The following is a 24,557-nucleotide window of genomic DNA, read 5'->3' as shown; positions in this document are numbered from 1 at the left end:
TGTTAGAATAGCTGGCCATTAGAGATTTTAGAAATTTTAACCAGTTAAGATTCGATCGAATTCCACTGGTTCAAAACGGTCACGAATACATTCGCAGTACAAATTTATTTTGAGGCAGATCACATTCTGGATTCACCACTTGCATTGGACGTTTAAAGTTTGAGGTATGCCTTCGAGATTTGCTGTTCGCACTAGGAAACTGTCAAAATATATCCATTAAGCTTTACTTTGCTTGAATTTAGCTTGAGTTTTTTAGTGTTCCGAAATTTCGAAAATTTTCTTCAGATTTTCGAACTACAGTTCAGATTAAACTGTTTTGAGAAGCAGTTTTAAAACATGTTAGCATCTCCAATGACCATAGTTACAAGCAAAGAAGTAAAGTGCTGTTGCTTAGATAAAAAACATTTTTAACAAGCGGACTTAAAGAAGTTTTCCCACTGGGTTGGAGGAGGGGTCTAAACTTCTAAAGTCATGATTAAGTGGCTGTGATATGTCACCAAACAGCAACTGGCTATCATTTCTCTAGATACTCCTCTTGTATCCAACTGGCACCCCCAGAGAAGTAACTTCCTAGAGAAAGAAGAGTGATGTTAACCCGCCATCACTCTGAAGTTTAAAGCACCTTTAAAGAAAATCATAGTTATAATAAGGATGGTACCGATCCCTACCACTTTATGGTTTGTTCAGAAAGCACTGGTCAGCCCCTTCCACTCGTAGGCTTGTGTGCCTACTTGCTTAAGAAATAGTATAAAAGATTGCATTTATCTGTTTAAGTGAAATCATATGAGAAATACTAGAGCATTAAAGATTGTGTGGATGATTTTTAGTATATGAATGACTATGTGAAGTTTAAGAATACATCATATCCACGATTTGTTTCAGTATTCAGCAACATGGACTTTTAGCTTTTATTTCCCTGTGATTTTACTGCTCGGGACAAAGTAATTGCTTCAAAGAACTAACATTTCAAATTGGGATTTTCATGTAGGCAACAATTGCTTGATTGTATCCAAGAACCTTTTTAAAAGGGATTTAGTATTCATACAAACCATAAAATGTGGATTGACCTTTTCTGAACTGGTGACAATTTAAGTCTTTTTGCCAAGTGAAAATGGCCATGCACTGTACAGCACAGCAAGAAACAACCCTAAAATCCCATCTTATTTTTGTACTGCTGCACCAGCTCCCATACTTTGTACCTAGCAAGGAACACCCTCACCCAACCTATGCGCTTTGACGGAAATCTCAGCAAACTGGTGTGAATTGATCCACACACCTGGAATAAAACTGATTTTGCACTACGTCTTATCCATTTTGCGCATGTAAATAACCCTAACAGTGTTAGTATATAGTCTAGATAACACTGCCACATATAAACACATACTATAGGAAAAGAAACGGACACACATACGTATTAACATACGTATCAATTAGAGATGCTCACTGACCCCAGTGTTTTGGTTTTGAATCCCAATTATTACATTGTTACGAATGTTCTGGTACAGTTGAGGAATAGCTTTTCTCGAAAAAGGGTGTCACTATTTGTTACAAAATTCTATTTTTTGGGCTAAAATCACATAATTTAGGTATTATTTTGTACCTACATTATTATTATTAACCTCACTAACACTATTTTCCAGTCATTTCCATTCAATGTTTACCATCTCACAGGTCACAATATGCTTTTCAAACACTTTCAACCAAATACTGCAGCGAGCTGGCTGGATGTTAAGCGACAGAGCAACGACACAAACACACTGCAGTTTATATCACATCTAGAAAACAGTGCCACACAGCAGTGTCACAAACGCACAATAGAAAAGTAATACAAGATGGAATTGTCCTTGTGGCCTCCCACCCACCCTTATCTTGGATCTTAAAAAGGACATGCACACTTTATCAAGCCAAGCAGTTCATCCACAAGGAGTGTCACTTTTGTGACTGAAGTGCAAGACCAACATGGCCCTCCCTAAACAAGCTAACAATGGGCTTGTTAGAGTAGTGGCAGAAACACACATCAGTGACAGGAAAGATTAATGGTGCAAGATGGAATTGTCTTTGGGCCCTCCTACCCACCCATATGTTGGATCTTACAAAGGACATGCACACTTTAACAAACCAAGCACTTCAGTGACAAGGGCTGCCACTTTTGTGGCTGAAGTGCTTGGTTTGGTGGCTGAAGTGCTTGGTTTGTTTGGGCCCCCACTAAACCAGCTATCAATGCCCTAAAGGCAGGTTAGACCAACTGTGCTGTCAAATGAAGTCTACACTGTCAAGATGTTGTCGTCATCATCTTCAGCATCATCCTCATCAGTGTGTACATCATCATCACAGACTATTAATTAATCTCCGCTGGAATCCGCCATTACAGAAGTCTCAGTAGTTGGATGTATTTGCCGGTAAAGGCCTTCCTCATGTAAGATGTAGTTAATTTTGATGAACATCATATTTTCCACATTTTTAGGCAGTTACCCCCTACGTCGATCATTGACAAGGTTCCCGGCTGTGCTGAAAACTCTTTCTGAGTACACACTGGAGGGTGGGCAGCTTGGGTATTGAATAGCGAGTTTGTACATGGGTTTCCAAATTGCTTGTTTTTCCTCCCAATATGGAAAGGGACTGTCTGACATGTCGATTTTAGTGAACTCTTGAAAATAATCCTCCACCATCCTTTGCATGTTAATAGTAGAATCGGATGAAGTTATGGCCGAGGTCTCACTTTTTTTGCTAAATTCTTTCAAACCAGACCAGGTTTTAAACTGTTCTGGTCTACCACCTACGTCATCTCTGCTTCTCTTTGAAAAGTGCAATTTCTTACGAGCAGCAGCTGCCTGAGCAACTGAAGGAGGAGACGCCGTCAAGCCACGGACCACTTGAGCAGTCAACTTGCTGACCAGGAGCTACTTGCATATCTTCAGATCTCGGTAAGTTGGAAGCAAAGAATCTACGTAGGTCTTAAACCTAGGATCAAACACAGTCTCCAAAACATAGTGATCCGACTTCAAGATTTTATTAACTCTTGGATCATTGCGAAGCGAATTAAGTATTTGATCTACAAGGCCAACATACTTTTGCGGAATTGCTTTCTTTCATCTCCTCCTTCAGTTTCTCCAGCTGCTTTTTCAAAAGTCGAATTAAGGGTATGACTTGGCTCAAGCTAGCAGTGTCTGAACTCACTTCACACGTCACAACTTGAAATGGTTTTAGCACCTTGCACAACACAGAAAGGATTCTCCACTGTGCAAGACTGAAATACATTCCCCCTCCTTTCCCAATGTCATGGCTTGTGCAATATGCTTGTATGGCTTTGTGCTGTTCCTCCATCCTCTGAAGCATATACAGGGTGAAATTCCACCTTGTTAACACCGCTTGCTTAAGTTGGTGGCAGGGCAAATTAAATTGTTCTTGGAGTTGCTACAATTTCCTACATGCTGTGGCAGAATGCCGAAAATGTAATGAAATTTTACGGGCCACCAAAAGCATCTCCTGCACCTCAGAGTTATTTTTCAAGAAACTCTGCACCACCAAATTTATTGTGTGAGCAAAACAGGTAATGTGATGGAATTCACCCAGCTGTAATGCTCGCACAATATTGGTGGCGTTATCAGAAATGACATATCCTGAAGAGAGTCAAAGTGGCATAAGCCATGTATCAATGACATCCCTTAGTTTTCTTAACAAATTATCAGCTGTATGCCTGTTAGTGAAGCCGGTGATACAAAGAGTGGCCTGCCTGTGAGAAATGTTACGAAGTGGTGTACATGCTGTTGCTGTTCCTGCTTGTGAAGGCGAATTGCCAAACCAGTGGGTGGTCACAGTCATATAATCTCTTGTTTGCCTACTTCCACTTGTCCACATATCTGTAGTTAAGTGTACAGTGGGTAGAATGGCATTTTGGAGCCCAATTATTACATTTTTATGAATGTTCTGGTAAATTTGAGGAATAGCTTTTTTCGAAAAATGGTGTCGTGATGGAATTTGCCAACGGGGACACAAGACCTAAATTAACTGTGAAAAACGAGCTACGTTAATAGTGGATATTGGACGCAGATCTAACACCAGCATAGTCGCCATGGCGTCTGTGATCCGCTTTGCCACTGGGTGACTGCTGTCAAACTTGCTTCCTCTTGCAAAAGATTGTTTCACAGTTAATTGTTGTAAAGTACTAGTGGTCTTCTTCTTGGGCTGCTTATGGGAGGAAGATTCACCCCCAGCAGCAGGACCAGCAGCAGTAGCAGTACGCCTAACGGTCACAAAATCTTCACAGGAATCCTGGTTAGGGGAGGAGTCATGTAGCCTAAGCGGCTTGGATGCAGGACTAACTCCGATCGCTAATGAGGATATTGATGAGGATGATGTTGTCGGTGTCAATTGCAGGGGCCGTGATCTAGATGAGAGCAGGGAGCTAGCTGATGCTGGACTGATTGTTGTTATTTTGTGGGAATAAATTTTGGATTTTCCCAAAAGCTTCCCATGAACTCTCTTCAAATGGCGTAACATGGATGAGGTTCCTAAATGGTTTATGTCCCTACCTCGACTGACTGTGGATTTACATATGCTACATATGGCTACACAGCTGTTGTCAGGATTTGGGTAAAAATAATTCCAGACATAAGAGGTGGATTTTTTTGTCTTCTGCTCAGGCATGACATTGGGCTTCTTGCTATCACTGGCAACAACTGCTTCCACCGGTACAGGACATACACAAACAACATCATCGTCATCAACATCCTCATTAGCGCCGTCATCAGCAACAGAAATATCCCCCTCATCCTCTTGCAATTCCAAAATAGCATCCTCAATTTGGGTATCGCCGGCTACACTTGGCCTGCTCATGCACACATCAGAACATATGCTGACAGGTGGCTTCTTTGTGAGTACTGTATCAAAAAGGTCAAGACTCTCCTCAGGTATTTGTGTCATATCTGGATCAGAACCAACATTTTCTTGTAAGGCCTTTCTTCCAGCTCTGCTTTCACACTTAGAAGTATTCTGGCACCACTTTTGTAGTCAGAATGACAAGGTCTTCCATCGTTATCACTGACCTTACAAGAAGATGTCTGAAGTACATTTGCAGAACTAGCACTCCTAAAGGGGTGGTAATCGCTTTTAAGATTACCACCATAATGCCATTGAGAACTCCTACAATTAAAAGACGAATCTGTAAAAAAACGATGTCAAGAGAAGCAGACTTACCTATATACCGAAGTTGCAGCTGTCCGATTGGCGCAGGATGTTGACCACAAGTGAGTCCGATTACTGAATTGCCCGTCAGGAGCCTTTAACGTCTGTGCGACTTCTATTCCTTTTAATTTAAAGCGGCAATGTTTTATTAAGTGTTTTAACACTTAACCTGCGGAGTTTGATATTGCTGCTTTAAATTAAAAGGAATAGAAGTCGCACTGACGTTAAAGGCTCCTGACGGACACTTCAGTAGTCGGACTCACTTGTGGTCAGCATCCTGCGCCAATCGGACAGCTGCAACTTCGGTATACAGGTAAGTCTGCTTTTATTTACATCGTTTTTTTACAGATTCGTCTTTTAATTGTAGGAGTTCTCTGTGTCGGAATATTCTGCACCAAAAACGCGTACCCCACCCTTCCTAAAGTAAGGTGAAAAGCCTGAATCTTTCCTTGCCAGTGCGTGTGTAGAATTGCATGTTGGCATTTTTTTTTTTCGCCACTTAACTTGGCCTTGAGTAAAGGTGATTTTTTTCTTTACTGAGGTAAAAGGTGTTTTCTTACATTTTTGTTTCCCTGACTTACAAACACTATGCACTTTAAGAAAGGTTTTAGCAGATTATGTAGAGGTAGAGGGATTATTATTATTATCATCATCACGACTGGTGCCAGCAGTTGCTTGGTGATCCTGGTCTTCTGGGGACTGATGGGAATCCATAGCTCGGGCACAGTACAATTTGAGTGTAAAGAACAATACCAGCCTATTACATTTTTATAAATAGAATAAGCAAAATGCCCACTCTGCTTCTTGTGGGCGAGCTCTGGCACAGTACAATTTGAGAGTAAAGAACAATACCAGCCTATTACATTTTTATAAAGAAAATGCAAAATGCCACTCCTCCTAATTGTGAGTGAACTGTGGCACTGGCAATGTGACTTGAGACTATCACTATACTAACCCTGCCTAACTACACTAGACCATATCAAAGACGCTGCTATCCCTTCTCTGTCTCTCTGTGAAATGGTGACGTAGATACGTTTCGGGCGTTATCTAACGTTATCTAAACAATCTAAATCTCACGAGATCCGACGAGACAGTGATGATGTTTTGCTTAGTTTCTATGCCTGAAAGCTTGCAAGTTCCGAGCCGTATACCCTAAGTTCGTTTGGGCTCGGTTTTCGGGAAACAGAGCCCGCACATCTCTAGTATCAATGTATGCATAAAAAACCCACATTCACATACATGCACTGCACACATTCATCTGCTGTGTCCTGTATACTTTCTTAATCTTTACCAAAGGAAGAAGAAATTATGCAAAATCGTTTTGTAGAATTATTCTTCTACAACACAAATTGTTCAGTGGATACATTTATTAACCTCCATTGCCCATGCCGAGATGAGAAAAATTTTCAAAACAGTACTGAAATATTTGCCTCGTTCAACATTTAGCCACAAAATTCTATGAAATTTGCAGGTGGAATTTTGCCGTAAGTGATCTTGGTCCTACCCCTATAACACCACATAGTACAAAATGCAAATTTACAAGTACAGAATAATATGAGGGAGAGAAAGAGAGAGAGAGAGAGAGAGAGATTTAGAACTTCAGTATTGGATTGTAGAAAAACGTACTTTTGAAATGTATCATACCTGTTAACATGATTGTTCTTATGTTTGCAGCTTTTAGTTCGTGAATCACAGGTTTAGTTTCAGCCTTGAGTTTATTTCCCATGATCAAAAATCCAAGAAACAAAAGGTCATGCTCCACCTCTTCTCTGGAAATACATACATGAATAATGATGCTTAATCTTTCATTTTAGTTGCTAACGTGTAATAGACACCTTAGAAACTTTTTTCTGGACTGGTGATTATATATAGAAGTGAATTCCCAATGCAACCCCCAATTTGTCAAAACTATATATTAATGACTGTTGTTACCAATCTGAATAATAAATATTACATTACTGAATTGTTATTTTTGGTGAGAAGAGGGGAAAGGGCAGTGGGATAGCAGGACGTTAACAATCATGTAAATTCACTATATCAAAGTCTACATATTACTAAGATCAATAAAACTGTAGTGTTTACTCTGAACTAAAAATGTCCAGCACACTCGCACAATGCTAGAAGGGATGTGCTTCTCTATTTTACATTATCCAGTGAACAGAGTATGAGTGACAGTCTTATTTGCTCTTTTTTCGTCTGTGGGAGGAAACTAGAGCACCTGGAGGAAACTGGCATAAACATGGGGAAAACATACAAACTCCACATAAATAGGTCCCTGGTCAGTGGTGAATGTGGGGGTTTATATACGGTGATAGGCCATATCGCCACTTCTCCTACTGCCATCATTGTAAAATGATTACATTTAATTTACTTACATTCCCATTACATTTTTCATACCGCTACTTCTAAATTTCCACTTCGACCACTGGCCCTGGTTAAAATAACACAGCGCAGTGATGCTATGCTACCCACTGTGCCAACATGCTGCCCCATTATGTTAATATCAAGTGGAATAGAGGTAATTGATCTCTATGTACACACTGAGTACAGGAATGAACACTGCAAAAATTTGTATTTTTTTGCAGTTATATTTCTTTATATTGTGTGTACTACCTGAAACATATCAATTAGCTCTATTTGACATGATCTCTAAATGGAGCTGTTAGGAACTCCTTCAGTCAGCACGACAGAACCCGGAATCTGCTCCGATGTCTGGTGTTCGCTGGAGCCCCTAGTGGTGGGGACAGACTTGGCTGCAGACGAACGGAGGGTCGTGTAGTGTGCACTGACTGGGGAGAACCCTGAGGCAGCATAGTAGAACACAGCGATGTGAGATCCAGGCAAAAGGTCAAGGGCCAGCAGCAGACAGGGATATCAGAAAACGAGCCGAAGTCAGGGCTCACAGGCAATACAACAAAGTCCAAAAACAAGCCAGGGGTCATACACGGGAAATCCAATAATAGAATAAGCACAGGAGCAGGGAAACAGGAACAGGAGTCTAGCTAAACAGGAAGCTATAACTGGCAATGAGGCTCAGTCCTCACTGCCTTAAGTAGCAAGAAGGGCCAATAGGAATCATGATAACAGAAACCCCTCCCACTGTATGACTCTGCACTGACACAATGCTGACAAAAACCAAGCCAGTACCAATACAGTAAATATATAAGACTCCCATAAGAGTCTACAGATATATATAACAACCCTACCTTTCCTTGCTGATCTGTGTCCGGGTGTCAGCCCGCTGGGCGGGCGCTGCGGCCTCTGGATTACAGCGTCCCGGTTGTTGCCTAGGCAACCGGGACGTCAGAGGCGGAAGTGACACCCCGGTCATAATGGAGACGGTCGGAGCGTCTGAGAAGACCGGAAGCGAGCCGCGGCGGCCCGTCGGGGAGCCGCGGTTCGTAACAGGAGCTGAACAGGGCCTTATCAAGGGTTTAGGCTGTCCTAGGCTAATATGCTTGTAGCGCCCCCTCTTGTTCCACACAGTGGCTAATATGCAGTAGGTAAAAACAAACTATTCCTTCCACCCCCACCGATATTTACATTTCCGTGTTTTCTAAACTCAGCTACAATTGGCTTTATAAAAGGGTAATGCCAATCTTTGTCACTCATTTTGTTTGCATTAAAATCATCACTGCATAGCAGAACGAAGGCATGAATGAACACTATTGAGGGTGGACGAGGAGGGAGGTGTCACTCCTGTGCCTGTCCCCATCATGTCCCCATCCATGTCTCTCTTACTTCCTTATTCTCACGCGCACATCTAAGGGTGACTCATTGTCTTCAGCCTTTACCAGGGGAATACGGCAAAATTCAAATCTTACTCCATTTTTCTTTCATGTTTTCTTTTTACTTGAGAGAACAACTATTCTCTTATATTTTAAAAATAATTTCAGTTTATACCTCGCTCTGTCACAAATTTGCACTCCCCCCCCCCCCCCTACAGCCTTGCTCCCTAGTTAGCCTATTGGATAATCATGGCCTGGAGCTAGAAGTAATCAAGCTGCTCAGTCCAATGGATTAGGCCAATCTTGCCATAACTCATATCCTTAACATGATTATTCACTTGATTGCAGCCTGTTATGTATAAATATTAAGAATGTTGGATAGAATCCGCTGCATTGTACTTGTATGAAATATGGGTTCACCAGAATATCTGTAGCTAGAGGAGCCCCACTACTATTTATGTATGGGTATTAAAAAAAACATTTACTTTTTCTTACCTTTTTAATGTCTCCACTTTAACATTTTCATTTAATTCAAAGTTTTTATATGCTATTCCAATGACACGGAAACCTTGCATCGTATAGTGGTTGAGTGTGTATGAAAAATTGTTTGGCACTATGTGAAAAAGAATTCAACAGATTTAAAAATAGAGTTACACATTACACATTTCAGAAAAAGGTGGAGACCAAATACAACAGAAATGACAGGCTGTAGCAATGTATTTTTGAGATTAAATCTTTAAAATTTAATCGCAGAAATACATCCTGGATTCTCTTTTTTGCTTGCTCATATTCTACCAAAACAATGCTGTGCCACTTCTTTGGGAGTATTCCTTGGTACCCAATAAAGTAACCACTGTCTACAGGACATGCAGATTAATCTTCTAAGGAGGTTGGGGAGGTCATTGCTTGCGCTTTACCAAAATGTTCACACATTCTGTATGTTATCAACGTGGTTTGTATTTCTGCCTTGCAATACTCGGGTCTTGTGTTTTATTTCCACCATGGTATTACCTGAGTAAACACTGCATGTTCTCCATGAGCTTGTATGGTTTTCCTCCCACTATACTAAAATACCCTGGTAGGTCTATTGTCCTTAGTGTGTGTTTGCATATATGTGCATGTGGTAGGGATATTAGATTATAAGGTCCACTGGGACAGGGACTAATTTGAATAATTAACACTGCTTGGTTGTAAAGTGTTGAGCAATACGTTGGCACTATATAAATAAAAGATAATATTAATATTTAAATATCCTGCCCTGCAAACATCTATAAATCACACTAGTCTGTATGAAATAAATGTTGTATATTCTTCTTCAGTACTAGAAATGGCAGCACAAGAGGTTTTTTAATTAGTATAGAAGACCATTAAGTATTTGTGATATAGAAGGTTGCTTGCCTCCCCTCTGCACATATATATATTCCAAAATCCACAATAGCTCTTTTTACATGCTTATGTTTTATGAAGTTTTCTGTTATGATAATTAGTATACCTGGTATGCCCACCCCACCGCCCCTCTACATTTATGTGTATACAACCATCGTAAACTACAGGCACCAATTTTTTTAAATTGCTTTTATGTTGTTGCTTGAGACTCTACCTTTATAGGGCTAGATTTGAATCTGTTTATATACAAGTAGAACTCAATACCAATGTCTTCACATACCTCAGCTAATCACAAGTGCCCAACAATGAAACTGCAGTGTTTAATCTAATAAAACTATCACAAATTCAGTCAGCAAAATAGCAGCAGTGTCATTTAAATAATAGCTGTTTCAAAACCCATTTAGAATTCAACTATATATACTCTTGGTATACATTTATCTGTGGCCTCTAAGAGATTTATTTGTAGCCATTTAGCCAACTGGACAGCACTGAATGCAAATTTGGACTGACATTGCTAACTAAAGTTAAAACATGTAATGGTATAATTTCATGCCTGATTTGTAATGTAAAATGAACAGCTTGGAGTCACTGCATTTAATTTTAATACCTGTTTCTTGCTTGCAGAAATTAACCACAACCTCTGGAGCTCCCTTCATAAACACTATGAATTTGGGTAATTCTAATGTCTTGGTAATAACAGACATGCGCTGAAGACTGGAAGAGAAGGGAAACTGGTGCAGAATGCAGAGTCCTTTGACTGGTACCTTCAGAAAAAAAAAAAACAATATTCAATGTAACAATCCTTAGGAATATGTTTGTTAATACAGTGCAACATAGAAAATAGAGATGAGCGGGCTCGGATATCTGAAATCCGAGCCCACCCGAACGTTGCCGATCCGAGCCGGATCCGAGACAGATCCGGGTATTCCCGCCAATTGCAAAACGGAAACTGAGGCTCTGAGTCATAATCCCGCTGTCAGATCTCGCGATACTCGTACTCTATAAATTCCCTGCTAGCCGCCGCCATCTTCACTCGGGCATTGATCAGGGTAGAGGTAGGTTGTGTTAGGTGGTCCTCTGTCCTGCTATATCTTGTGCTGTGCTCAGTCCAAAAGAAGTTATAAAAAAAATAATTATAAAAAAAAGAAATTTAAAAAAATATCCAAAAACAATCCTGCAGTATAAGTCCATTGGTACTGCAATATTACAAAGTTCACTGATTCTGCAGAATAGACTGGGAATCAGTGGAAATGATTGTTATTGAATGTTATTGATGTTAATAATAGCGTAGGAGTGAAAATAAACCCAAAAACTTGATTTTAACACTTTTTATGTTTTTTTCAAAATAAATCTGAATCCAAAACCTTAAATCCGAACCAAAACCTTTTGTCAGGTGTTTTGCGAAACAAATCCGAACCAAAAACCTCAAGCAAGTCCGAATCCAAAACACAAAACACGAGCCACCAAAAGTGGCCGGTGCACATCCCTAATAGAAATTGTGTTATAACCTTAAAAAAAATTATCATCTATTATCAGGAATGTAACTCCACAGGTTTAACAGTCAAAATGAAGCAAAGCAGTGACTAATTCATGTATATAGTAAGTAAATAAAGGAAATGTTTTGAATATTTTAAACTTTCAATGTGTCCATTACTAAAATTACTAGCATACTGTTCTTAGTGCTTGGAGCAGATTTGACATTCAAACTGTATAACTCACCTTTAATTTTAGATGTAAGCTTATTCCTATACACCATATGATAATTATAGGCTAGATGACAGTAGTTTACAACCTATTAATGCCTATGAGTTCGAAAGCCTCTCTAAAAGGACTGAAAAGGGTTGTGACCAAACACATCTGCAGCTCAGTAGACAGCTCAATGTGGGTAAATGGAGTATCCTGCTGTAGGAGCTCAGAGGAAGGATCAGTTAGAGACAGACAAGAGGTCTGCTTATGAGAGCTGAATTCCAACAGACAGGTGCTCAGGAGAGTCATGTGATATAAAGAGAGAGAGAGTGACTGTGTTGAGGATGGAACCTCAGCAATGCAATGACTACGTATCATTGTCTTAAGCCACTACAGCAAAGTGATAAGCAGCCTAGCTGTCCACTTGATAACATGGAAAAGTGAGCTAATACTCCCTTTGGGGAGAAGGGTTGTTGTTTTATTTAAGACATATGTTTCAAACTCTGAATTACTTGGTGGTGACCAGTGTTTTGCACCTATACCTAATCCCATCATAGAGCCACAGGAGCCAAAAAGATCCCAAATAACAAGCAGACCACAGAATTGGTGCACAGTTTGGAGTTGTTAGTGAATAAGGATCAACACAGTGACAAGATTCTGTAGGGCGATATCTGTTCCTGCTTTCATGTCAGGTGAGCAGAAAAGGAGTGAAACATAGACATAAAAATTTTACTGCGCCTTGCCATGCTGTAAAGACCTCTTGAGACCAGGTATTTGCCACCTGTGATTCTCCAGCTGCTATGGAAATAAAAGTCTGGCATGCTTTGCCATCTTATGACTGGCAGAAGTTCTGGTACTTCTAGTTTCAAAACAGATGGAGAGCTGCATGTAACACCTCTGTATCTCTGATCTATACCATATATGGGGACAACTTTGCCTTGGAATATATGTGTAGGACTGGCTGTTTGTAGACTTGCCACAAGAACTGTAGCTATTGTAGACTAATAGGTACATAGCTGGATACGCAAATTGCAATAGATAGGCAGAGATCTTATCCGATAAAGACAAATGAGATCATGACGTATGCAATATGTATAATCTCTGCCTTTGAAGGGCTGAAATTCTGTGAGTAGCACAATAATATGTTAATTGAGAAAGTCTTGAATTACATTGGCTTATTATCTCTATAGCTAAACCCTAAATGAACCAACACACTTCATCTACCATGATCTTTGTGTAAGGCACGTGTTTAAGGGATCATCAAGTTCCTAGACAACCTACCAATTGTGCCGGTACTCCAGGTGTAACAATTGTACATGAGCTAGACTTCTCATGTGCCATGCATTCTTCAAGTACCTAAGAGACAAAAAAAAAGTTATAATAATAGGTACTATTAACTAGCATTGTATTAAGATGCAACATTTGCACTAAACCTTAGCACCCAATCGGGCACTTTTCTTTATTTTCTAACTTGTACTACACAGATGAACCCTAACTGCTGATTGGTTGATGGTGTTCAGTTTAAATGTTGCATTTAAATGCAATGCTAGAGAATGATCCATGATGAGGCCAAAAAGCACAATAGTGATGTATATATGTGTAGTTAAGCAAACTTTATTTGGTCATGTAAATGTGTGTGTGTATGAATAAATATTACCCAGCTTGTTCCTTCAAACATTTTAATTTCCAGTGGATCTCCATGTATCTTTCCATCCATTAAAACCAATGAATGGCAACTTGCCATTGCTCCAATCAAAGGACTCCAAGGTAAAGTACAGCCAGGTTTAATAGAGTGGACTTCTTCAAAACTGATGGGCAATTGAGCAATGAGTTAGTGTATACAAGAAAATGGTTAAATGTTCAGTAAATGAGAACTCAAAAATAATTTGGTTTAAGTCCTTCTTTCATTCATAGAAAAATATTATTTGCAAATCATTGTTATTTGTTTTTCTGTTGCTTTTCAGCGTAAAAACATATTTTAGTATATATATTTATTCGCTGGAAAATTCAGCTAACTTGTATAAAGTAAGATTAAAGATATACCTGCCTTACCCTTCACATCCCTTTCACTTTCCTACTAAATATAGCGGTGACAGCTGGCACTTTTAGTGCCATAAGTGTGCATTATAAACGGTGCCAATATTATGAAATACTAACTACTGCCCCATTATAAGTACAAATATTATTGCATCCATAATAAAATATCAATAAAAGTCAAAAATTTATATTCCCCCTTAATAAAAGTCTAAATTAATATTCCCCCCTTAATAAAAGTCTAAATTTATATTCTACCCTTAATTAAAGTCTAAATTAATTTTCCCCTCTTTAATAAATAAATAATTGTAGGCCCCATAATAAAAAAGTCAAAATTGTCTCCCATCTGTTTTGAAATGGACAGATGCTGTCTCGCCTATCAGAACCAGGTTTAACATGTGTGCCATTTTTCTGGGGGTTTTGTGTGTAGTTTTGCAAGCCACAGCTACATACTTTCTGGAATCTGTATTTTTTGGGTGACGGTTTCAGAACCAGTGTTTTGAAAACACATAAAACTACCATGTAGTTTTGCAAAACTGAACTTTAGTAAATATCTCCCACGGTGCCAGTATTTTTAATATGGTGATGCTTAATGAAATCACAGATCCTTAAAATTGGATAATATGAGTGATAGGAGACTCAATTTCTAAAGATAGAAATTCAACAGAACAATATTATGGCTCTCATCAAACCTACCGTTTTCCTTCAGAAGGAACAATACCCCACAAGTCTAAGCCATCTTCTGTTAAGGTACCTGTCTGGGTTACAGTAAAGCGATGATTAGCCCTTTTGCTGCTATAGTTTTCAGCTAAGTGAAACCTACTATACTAATGTCAATAATTATTAGGACTATGGTAACTAATATAATAATAAAAATAAAAGGTTACTAACAGTCACAGGGGAGTTTCTTGACCATCATGTTTTAATGAAGTCACAGAACTCTGTCATATTTTCTATCATCCTTTTACATTAGGGCTGATCATACATGTCATACAAGAACAAATAAACTGTTATATTGTACGTTGTGGCATCAGTGCTCTACAGACTTTACTACTCACGAAATATAAGGATATATTTTAAGTATATTTTCATATATTCATGTCACTATATATTAGAGGGATAGCATTTGTAACATTTATACAATGATTCACACCACTCATGTATAAAAATAGTCATAAATATATCAAGTACTGCACTTTTAAGCACGCAAGACATACTACTAATAATATCCATTTACAAAATACAATAGTAGTCTGCAGTGGAGGACAAATTGCCACTACAGGGAATGCAGCCTTTATGGGTTCAGAGAAGAGGGGGCCCGGCAATGCCAGTCCAGCCTGTCAAGGGCCCTGCCATGTTCTTCTGTGCATGTGCGGGGGGCTGGCACATGCGCAGCAAAGCCCCGTTTGGCTCCACTCTGTGTGCACCAGCCAAAGTATATGCTCATACAGAGCAGAGGTCTCTTTTAAGCATCCCTGGCACTGACACATGCAAAGCAAAGCCAAAGAGCAGCAGAGTTGGGGCCTTGGGTCTTCCCCAAAAATGTTACTATGTGGTCCAGTAGTGCTGTATTGTGCCCCTTTCTATCCTGTACAAATATTGCTTCTATATGCCCCATTTTGGCAATGAAAATGCTTAGAGTAGATAAGGTTCTAAAAAAGAGTTTGTGTGTTAAGGGGTGAGGTTATATTGTTGTTACACTGCTTAATCTAAATAATGTACAAGGGTTTACACTTAACTAAATACATCTACTATGCTATCTTTCATTTAGCTGCAGCAGGTTGACAAGATAGCATCGAAGTGCTTCTCGATTAGAGTAGACACAGTGTGACTGACAGCTTTGCTTGCTGTGTGGATTATTGGATTCATACATGGGGCAGTAATGTCACAGTAGCTCAATTGATTGTATTCTCTGCATTTTGATCTTTGATGTAAATGTAATGGGAGGAGCTCCAGCAGTCTGTAATGGAGTGGGGGTATAAAACTATTATCAGAACTGCAGTGTAATCTCACAATATCACTGAACAATGTAATTAACCCTTGTGATTTATGTCTGAAAAAAGCAAGTGGGTACATACTGAGTGAGGCCACCCACCTGCTTGACCTCAAGTGCTTGAAGGAACCAGAATCCGGGCACCCTTGCTGCCCTTAGGAAGAGGATCTGGTATCTTTATGAGATGGAACATATGACCAGCATCATATGGAACTCATCTGTCTCCTTTCTCAAAACATGGTTCCCTTGGACCCAATTTAAGAACGTGTCCTATCTCTACTCTTAGCTTCCACTCTAATCTGGCTGATGTATCCTTCAAATGGCTTTATTGATATTCTGTTGCCTGAGTGGTCCCTCTCTCCACTCTCCTCCCCTCTGTCCCCCTCTTCCTTACTCATTATTTCACTTAAAATTTAAAAGTGGGCATTACAACTGTGTGTCTACTTGTGTTGTTCCAAAAGTTTGTTTGTAATTACTCCTTATTTCAATATGATTTTGCTTCTGTTTTTTGTTTCATGTTTGATGCTCCTAATAAAATGTTATAAAAAGGAACTCTAATTTTTAGAAAATAACCCCAAAATTTCTCCAATTAAAATTGGTGTGTAAATTCATAGATAACATTATTTAGCAAGTGTTTTCTTTCTATGCACCTGTACTTTACATAAATAAAGAAAGCAAGTAGGTTTACTGTATCTGATAGCAAAACTATTTTTAGGATTCCACACAGCTATTGTAAATGTAAGTCTACTTACTTTATCGAAGCATACAACATTTAATTGGCCACATAACACAATCTTCTGAGGGCTGATGCAAAAAATGCCTTTCTTCTTTAATCGTGTTTGACAGTAGAGGGTGCAGATGGTCAAAGCTGGAGGCAAGGAGACAGGGACAGCAGCAGTTGCCATTATAAGTGTTGTGATCACTAATTCTCTTGTTGAAACCTATGAAATATATGGAAATAATGCAAACATATTAAATTAATAAGCTCTGACAATATTATTTAAAATGCTGTATAGCACAAAACGTAATGTATGTAAGCTAAAGGGTTGTCACTCACCAGACTGTGAGTGCTTCTTCCCGTGTGTTTAGGAACCATGGCCGTCCACCATCCTGAGGGTCTGCGCATGCGCAGCCCTTTCAAAACCTTCAGTACCTGTTCCTTTAACTTAATTGGCTGATCAGGCAACACTCCCTATTTAAAGCACCTGCTGTCCATACCTCGTTGCCTGATCTTGGAGTCTCATTCCCCATGAGCCTCTGAAGGTGTTCCTGTGTTTCCTCGTGTATTCAGCGCTGCTGATTCCTGTGGTTTCCAGACCACTTCTACTCCTGTGGTTTCCAGACCACTTCAACTCTCCTGTGTTTCATCGTGACTGTTAGCTGATTCCTATCCGCTGCCTCCGTGCACTACAGTCTTCAGACCACTTCAACTCTCCTGTGTTTCATCGTGACTGTTAGCTGATTCCTATCCGCTGCCTCCGTGCACTACAGTCTTCAGACCACTTCAACTCTCCTGTGTTTCATCGTGACTGTTAGCTGATTCCTATCCGCTGCCTCCGTGCACTACAGTCTTCAGACCACTTCAACTCTCCTGTGTTTCATCGTGACTGTTAGCTGATTCCTATCCGCTGCCTCCGTGCACTACAGTCTTCAGACCACTTCAACTCTCCTGTGTTTCATCGTGACTGTTAGCTGATTCCTATCCGCTGCCTCCGTGCGCTACAGTCTTCAGCTCATCTCAACTCTCCCGTGTTTCATCGTGGCTGCACCTGCTGGTTGCTATCCGCTACCTCCGTGTACCTGCAGAGTCCTGCTGGCTGCTACTCCTCAGTTCTACTCGTGTCTGCAGCAGCTGATCCGCTCTCCGTGCTTCTCAGTGTTCCTGCTGGTCTCTACTCGCCAGTCTGCATCGGATCTGCGCCTCACTGCTTTCATCTCGTCTAGACCATCGCTACTCTTCAGGGTTCTCCAGGAGTCCAGTTCTACATACTACTGCTTCCTGAGTATTTGTTCCCCTGCTGGTCTACCTACCTGTGCGCTGCACCTACTTGATTACCGCTTCACCCTCCAGGGACTTCGCATCCTGCCGGCCTCCAGCCATTCAGGTATCTCTGCACTCCTGTCTGACAGCCTGCTCCTGAACCACGGTATGCATACTTCTCATTGACTGTGCTGGTGTATTGCATATCTTGCTGGACTGAGTTGTTCTCCTCTGGAGCTTACTATCCGCTGAGACTTTTGCCATCATTGACTTTGTTATCTTTTGCCCGGATAGTTTCTATGACTTTGTATTATTGCAGTGCTGTTCAGTCATTACTATATTGTGCATGTCATTGTGGATCAAGTTCAAGGTGCCCGTGTATCCTCTGTATTGCAGTCTCTCCCCGTGCTCCTCCTCACATATATATTCAGTGGTACAACTTGCTAGAGGCAGACCACTGATTCTTGTTTCCAGTGTCACCTGTTCCAGTGTCCTCTCACATAGCAGTGGTACAACTTGCTAACGCAGACCACTGACTTCCCGGATACCTTCACCTGGATCCCATTCCTTCACCCAGACAGCGGTACAACTTGCTAAACGCAGACCGCTGACTCTCATCACCTCCTCGTTTCTGTTGGACATTCCTCCTCACTATAGCAGTGGTACAACTTGCTACCGCAGACCACTGACTACCCTCACGTGTCCTTTGTCCATTCAGTTCCTCGTGCATTACTACATATATATTACCAGTGCTGCTAGTCATAGACTTTCCCGAGCATCTCTATCATCAGCTGTCTCCTGTTCCGTGATCACCCCGCTACCAGAGTACCATATTACCACCTATACTGCTCTGGTAAGCTTATCACCTGGTGATCCCTGGGTAAAGACTCCTAGTGCCCGTGACAGTAAGATCAGGCCATGACAGACCCAGATACGGAACCTACAGCCAAAGAGATGCTGCAGCATCTGGTCACCCGTGTGGAGCAACAGGATGCTCGCCAACAGCTGTTACTTCAATGCTACCAGTCGTTAGCCTCCCAAGGAACATCTGGACAGACCGTTACAGCTAATGTTGAAGCTCCTGTGCTTTCCTCCGTTTCCCCAGTGCCATCCCAGGTGTCTACAGTTCCCACGCTACACCTGCCTACTCCGTCAAAGTACGATGGAGACCCCAAAACTTGTAGGGGTTTTCTTAACCAATGCTCAGTTCATTTTGAGCTCCAACCTCAAAATTTTTCTACCCATCGTTCCAGAGTGGCCTATCTTATCTCATTGTTTTCTGGACAAGCTCTGGCTTTGGCCTCCCCTCTGTGGGAGAGAAACAATCCTGTATTACAAGATAGTGCCAAATTCATTTCTATGTTCCGAAGTGTGTTCGATGAACCAGGTCGTGTGACCTCCGCTGCTTCCAGCATTCTTCGTTTACGTCAGGGTTCTCATACAGTAGGCCAGTACATCATTCAATTTAGGATATTAGCCTCTGAACTTCAGTGGAACACTGAAGCATTAATTGCCGCCTTCTGGCAGGGGCTCTCCGATAAAATTAAAGATGCACTGACTACCCAAGAGCTTCCTACGTCATTAGAAGATTTGATCTCTCTTTGCCATCGTGTAGACATGAGGTTTCGTGAAAGAGAATCTGAGAAAACAACTTCAGTTAAAGCACCTCTTCGCTCCACCCCTCAATTTCGTCCAGCTTCACCTTCTGTGATTCCCATGGAGATAGGACGTTTCAAATTAACTTTAGAGGAGAGGAACCGAAGAGTAAAGAATAGACTTTGTATCTATTGTGCTGATTCCACACATATGCTCAGTTCTTGCCCTAAGAAATAGGGAAATGCCAGGCCCTAACTAGTTCTGGAGAGGTGAAGTTAGGGTCCCTGGAGTCCTCTCCATCTTCTACGAAATTAAAAGTCTGCGCTTTTGATGTTACGATTTCCTTTGCTACCAAATCCTTTGAGTCTCAAGCACTGATTGATTCTGGAGCAGCAGGAAATTTCATTTCTAAATCCCTAGTGAATCAATGGTCCCTACCAGTGATTACTTTGAAAACACCGATTACTGTGACTGCTATAGATGGATCACGTCTCATCAATGGTCTCATCACCCAGAGTACGTCTCCAGTAACGCTTCAGATTGGTGTGCTACACCATGAAGAGATTTCGTTTTTAATTCTTCCTGTTACGACAAGTCCGATTGTCTTAGGCCTTCCATGGCTTCAATGTCATTCTCCCCAGATTGACTGGCGCACTCCTCAAGTTACGTCTTGGGGAGCTGAATGTCATCATCGTTGTCTTTCTCAAGTCATTCCTCTTAAAATACAGCAATCTTCCATCTCATCTTCCTCACCGGGACTCCCTCCTCAGTATGCTTCATTTGCCGATGTTTTTGATAAAGCTCAGTCTGAACGTCTTCCTCCTCATCGTTCATGGGATTGTCCGATCGATCTTCTACCTGGCAAGACTCCTCCTAGGGGTCGGGTCTATCCACTTTCGTTACCTGAAACTCAAGCTACATCTGATTACATCCAGGAGAATCTCCAGCGAGGGTTTATTCGACCTTCCACCTCTCCCGCTGGAGCCGGGTTCTTCTTCGTAAAAAAGAAGGATGGATCACTACGCCCCTGCATAGATTTTCGTGGACTCAATGCCATTACTATTAAAAATCGGTATCCCATTCCGTTGATCACTGAGTTATTTGATCGCATCAAGGGAGCTCAGATCTTTACCAAGTTGGATCTTCGTGGTGCCTATAATTTAATTAGAATCCGGCCCGGTGACGAATGGAAGACAGCGTTCAACACCAGAGATGGGCATTATGAATATCTAGTAATGCCTTTCGGGTTGTGTAATGCCCCCGCTGTTTTCCAGGGCTTCGTTAATGAGATCTTTCGGGACTTGTTATATGTATGTGTCGTTGTCTACCTGGACGACATATTGATCTTTTCACAGGACCTGCCTTCTCATCACCAACATGTGGCAGAGGTCCTTTCCAGACTCCGGAAAAATTCATTATTCTGCAAACTAGAAAAATGTTTATTCGAGTTGCCCCAGATTCCATTTTTGGGGTATATTGTTTCCGGAGTTGGCCTGAAAATGGATCCAGAAAAGGTGAATGCTGTATTACATTGGCCCCAGCCAACTACTCTTCGTGCTATCCAGCGTTTTTTAGGTTTTGCCAATTACTATAGACGCTTCATTCAAGACTTCTCGTCCATTGCATCTCCTATTGTGGCCCTGACTCGTAAAGGGGCCAATACTAAGCAATGGTCATCCGAGGCCCTCCAAGCCTTTCAATTTCTTAAAGAGTCCTTCTCCTCTGCTACCATTCTTCGACAGCCTGATGTGACACTTCCCTTCTTCCTAGAAGTAGATGCCTCTAATGTGGGCTTAGGAGCCATTCTCGCCCAACGCTCGGAGCAACAAAAATTCCATCCTTGTGCCTTTTACTGTCGGGGTCTCCTGCCTGCGGAGAAAAATTACACTATCAGGGACAAGGAGTTGCTGGCTATCAAAGTTGCATTAGAGGAGTGGAGATACTTATTGGAAGGAGCTCGTCACCCTGTGACGATTTTCACAGATCATAAGAACTTGTCATACCTACAGTCTGCCCAATGCTTGAATCCTCGTCAAGCAAGATGGTCTCTTTTCTTTTCCCGTTTCGAATTAATCATAACCTTCAAACCAGCTGCCAAGAACAAGAAAGCTGACGCTCTATCTCGAGCTTTTGTGACGTCCTCTGACGTTGAAGAGGTTTCCAACCATTCTATACTAGACCCCAAATGTATCTCGCTGGCTGCTTCTTCCACTAAAGTGCTACCATTTGGGAAGACCCTCGTGCCTCCTACTCTTAGGAGGAAAATCCTTTCGTGGTTCCATTCTTCTCGTTTTGCTGGACATGCTGGTGAATGCAAGACCTTTGAGATTCTCTCTCGAAGTTACTGGTGGCCCTCGATGAGGAGAGACGTCAAAGAGTTTGTTGCTTCTTGTGAATTGTGTTCTCAGTTTAAATCCTCCCGAAGAACTTCAGCGGGGTTGCTGCAACCACTACCCATTCCGTCCAAGCCCTGGACCCATATTAGTATGGACTTTGTTACTGATCTGCCATCTAGTAAAAATTGTAATACTATTTGGGTAGTGGTAGACAGATTTTCGAAGATGGCTCATTTTGTCCCTTTGTCTGGTTTGCCTTCCTCGTCTACTCTGGCTGAACATTTCGTTAAGGAAATCTTTCGTATTCATGGATGTCCGTCTGAGATTGTGTCAGATAGAGGAGTACAATTCGTTTCCAGATTCTGGTGGGCCCTTTGTAAAACCTTGGGCATACGATTAGCACTCTCATCTTCTTACCATCCGCAATCAAACGGACAAACTGAACGGGTCAATCAAGATCTCGAGACCTTTATAAGGATGTTCTCATCAGCCAATCAAGACAACTGGGTAGAATTGCTTCCTTGGGCTGAATTCGCTCATAACAACATGTACCATGAGTCATCGTCCAAAACTCCATTCTTTGTGGTTTACGGTCACCATCCGTCTTTTCCGGAATTTCCTGCCCTCCCTCCCACCCAAGTTCCTGCTGTAGAGACTGTTTGTCAGACCTTCAAAAATATTTGGTCTCAGGTCAAAACCTGTTTAAAGAAGACATCTGCCAAATATAAGTCTTTCGCAGATAAGAAGAGGCGGGCTATTCCACCACTGAAAATTGGAGATCGTGTCTGGTTATCTACCAAAAATATTCGTTTGAAGGTCCCATCTATGAAATTCGCTCCCCGTTTTATTGGTCCATATAGGATCATTCAAGTGATAAATCCAGTTTGTTTCAAACTTCTACTTCCTAAGAACCTTCGTATTTCCAATGCCTTCCATGTGTCCTTGCTCAAACCTCTCATCATCAACCGTTTCTCGGCTCCTCCTTCAGCACCTCAGCCAGTTCAAGTTCATTAGGAGGAAGATTTCGAGATTACTCATGTATTGGACGCAAAAATTTCGCGAGGAGTTCTCCGTTTCCTCGTTCATTGGAAGGGCTTTGGTCCTGAGGAGCGTTCATGGATCAAAGCTGAAGATCTCAACGCCCCAGTTCCAGGCGTTCTGTGCCCACCTTTAATAGGGGGGGTACTGTCACTCACCAGACTGTGAGTGCTTCTTCCCGTGTGTTTAGGAACCGTGGCCGTCCACCATCCTGAGGGTCTGCGCATGCGCAGCCCTCTCAAAACCTTCAGTACCTGTTCCTTTAACTTAATTGGCTGATCAGGCAACACTCCCTATTTAAAGCACCTGCTGTCCATACCTCGTTGCCTGATCTTGGAGTCTCATTCCCCATGAGCCTCTGAAGGTGTTCCTGTGTTTCCTCGTGTATTCAGCGCTGCTGATTCCTGTGGTTTCCAGACCACTTCTACTCCTGTGGTTTCCAGACCACTTCAACTCTCCTGTGTTTCATCGTGACTGTTAGCTGATTCCTATCCGCTGCCTCCGTGCACTACAGTCTTCAGACCACTTCAACTCTCCTGTGTTTCATCGTGACTGTTAGCTGATTCCTATCCGCTGCCTCCGTGCACTACAGTCCTCAGACCACTTCAACTCTCCTGTGTTTCATCGTGACTGTTTGGCTGATTCCTATCTGCTGCCTCCGTGCGCTACAGTCTTCAGCTCATCTCAACCCTCCCGTGTTTCCTCGAGACTGCTACAACTGATTCCTATCCGCTGCTCTCCGTGCTCAACCGTTCCAGCTCAGCTCTACTCTCCCGTGTTTCATCGTGGCTGCACCTGCTGGTTGCTATCCGCTACCTCCGTGTACCTGCAGAGTCCTGCTGGCTGCTACTCCTCAGTTCTACTCGTGTCTGCAGCAGCTGATCCGCTCTCCGTGCTTCTCAGTGTTCCTGCTGGTCTCTACTCGCCAGTCTGCATCGGATCTGTGCCTCACTGCTTTCATCTCGTCTAGACCATCGCTACTCTTCAGGGTTCTCCAGGAGTCCAGTTCTACATACTACTGCTTCCTGAGTATTTGTTCCCCTGCTGGTCTACCTACCTGTGCGCTGCACCTACTTGATTACCGCTTCACCCTCCAGGGACTTCGCATCCTGCCGGCCTCCAGCCATTCAGGTATCTCTGCACTCCTGTCTGACAGCCTGCTCCTGAACCACGGTATGCATACTTCTCATTGACTGTGCTGGTGTATTGCATATCTTGCTGGACTGAGTTGTTCTCCTCTGGAGCTTACTATCCGCTGAGACTTTTGCCATCATTGACTGTGTTATCTTTTGCCCGGATAGTTTCTATGACTTTGTATTATTGCAGTGCTGTTCAGTCATTACTATATTGTGCATGTCATTGTGGATCAAGTTCAAGGTGCCCGTGTATCCTCTGTATTGCAGTCTCTCCCCGTGCTCCTCCTCACATATATATTCAGTGGTACAACTTGCTAGAGGCAGACCACTGATTCTTGTTTCCAGTGTCACCTGTTCCAGTGTCCTCTCACATAGCAGTGGTACAACTTGCTAACGCAGACCACTGACTTCCCGGATACCTTCACCTGGATCCCATTCCTTCACCCAGACAGCGGTACA

General features: G+C 41.8%; 1 protein-coding gene across 1 annotated transcript in view; it reads right to left on the bottom strand.

The window, feature by feature from the left end:
- The window catches only part of LOC142143179 (putative cation-transporting ATPase 13A4), a 121,166-nt gene that overhangs the window by 30,013 nt on the left and 66,596 nt on the right, over positions 1–24,557 (bottom strand). The window contains exons 16-22 of the mRNA XM_075200888.1: positions 16,764–16,952; positions 14,715–14,776; positions 13,642–13,792; positions 13,266–13,340; positions 10,906–11,062; positions 9,408–9,525; positions 6,829–6,953 (exon numbers count right to left, since the gene is read on the bottom strand). Of these exons, the coding sequence (XP_075056989.1) occupies positions 6,829–6,953; positions 9,408–9,525; positions 10,906–11,062; positions 13,266–13,340; positions 13,642–13,792; positions 14,715–14,776; positions 16,764–16,952 (877 nt within the window). The remainder of the gene's footprint in view (positions 1–6,828; positions 6,954–9,407; positions 9,526–10,905; positions 11,063–13,265; positions 13,341–13,641; positions 13,793–14,714; positions 14,777–16,763; positions 16,953–24,557) is intronic.

This window comes from Mixophyes fleayi, chromosome 3, assembly GCF_038048845.1.
Source record: "Mixophyes fleayi isolate aMixFle1 chromosome 3, aMixFle1.hap1, whole genome shotgun sequence".
NCBI lineage: Eukaryota > Metazoa > Chordata > Amphibia > Anura > Limnodynastidae > Mixophyes > Mixophyes fleayi.
This window is presented reverse-complemented; position numbering and strand designations above follow the sequence as displayed.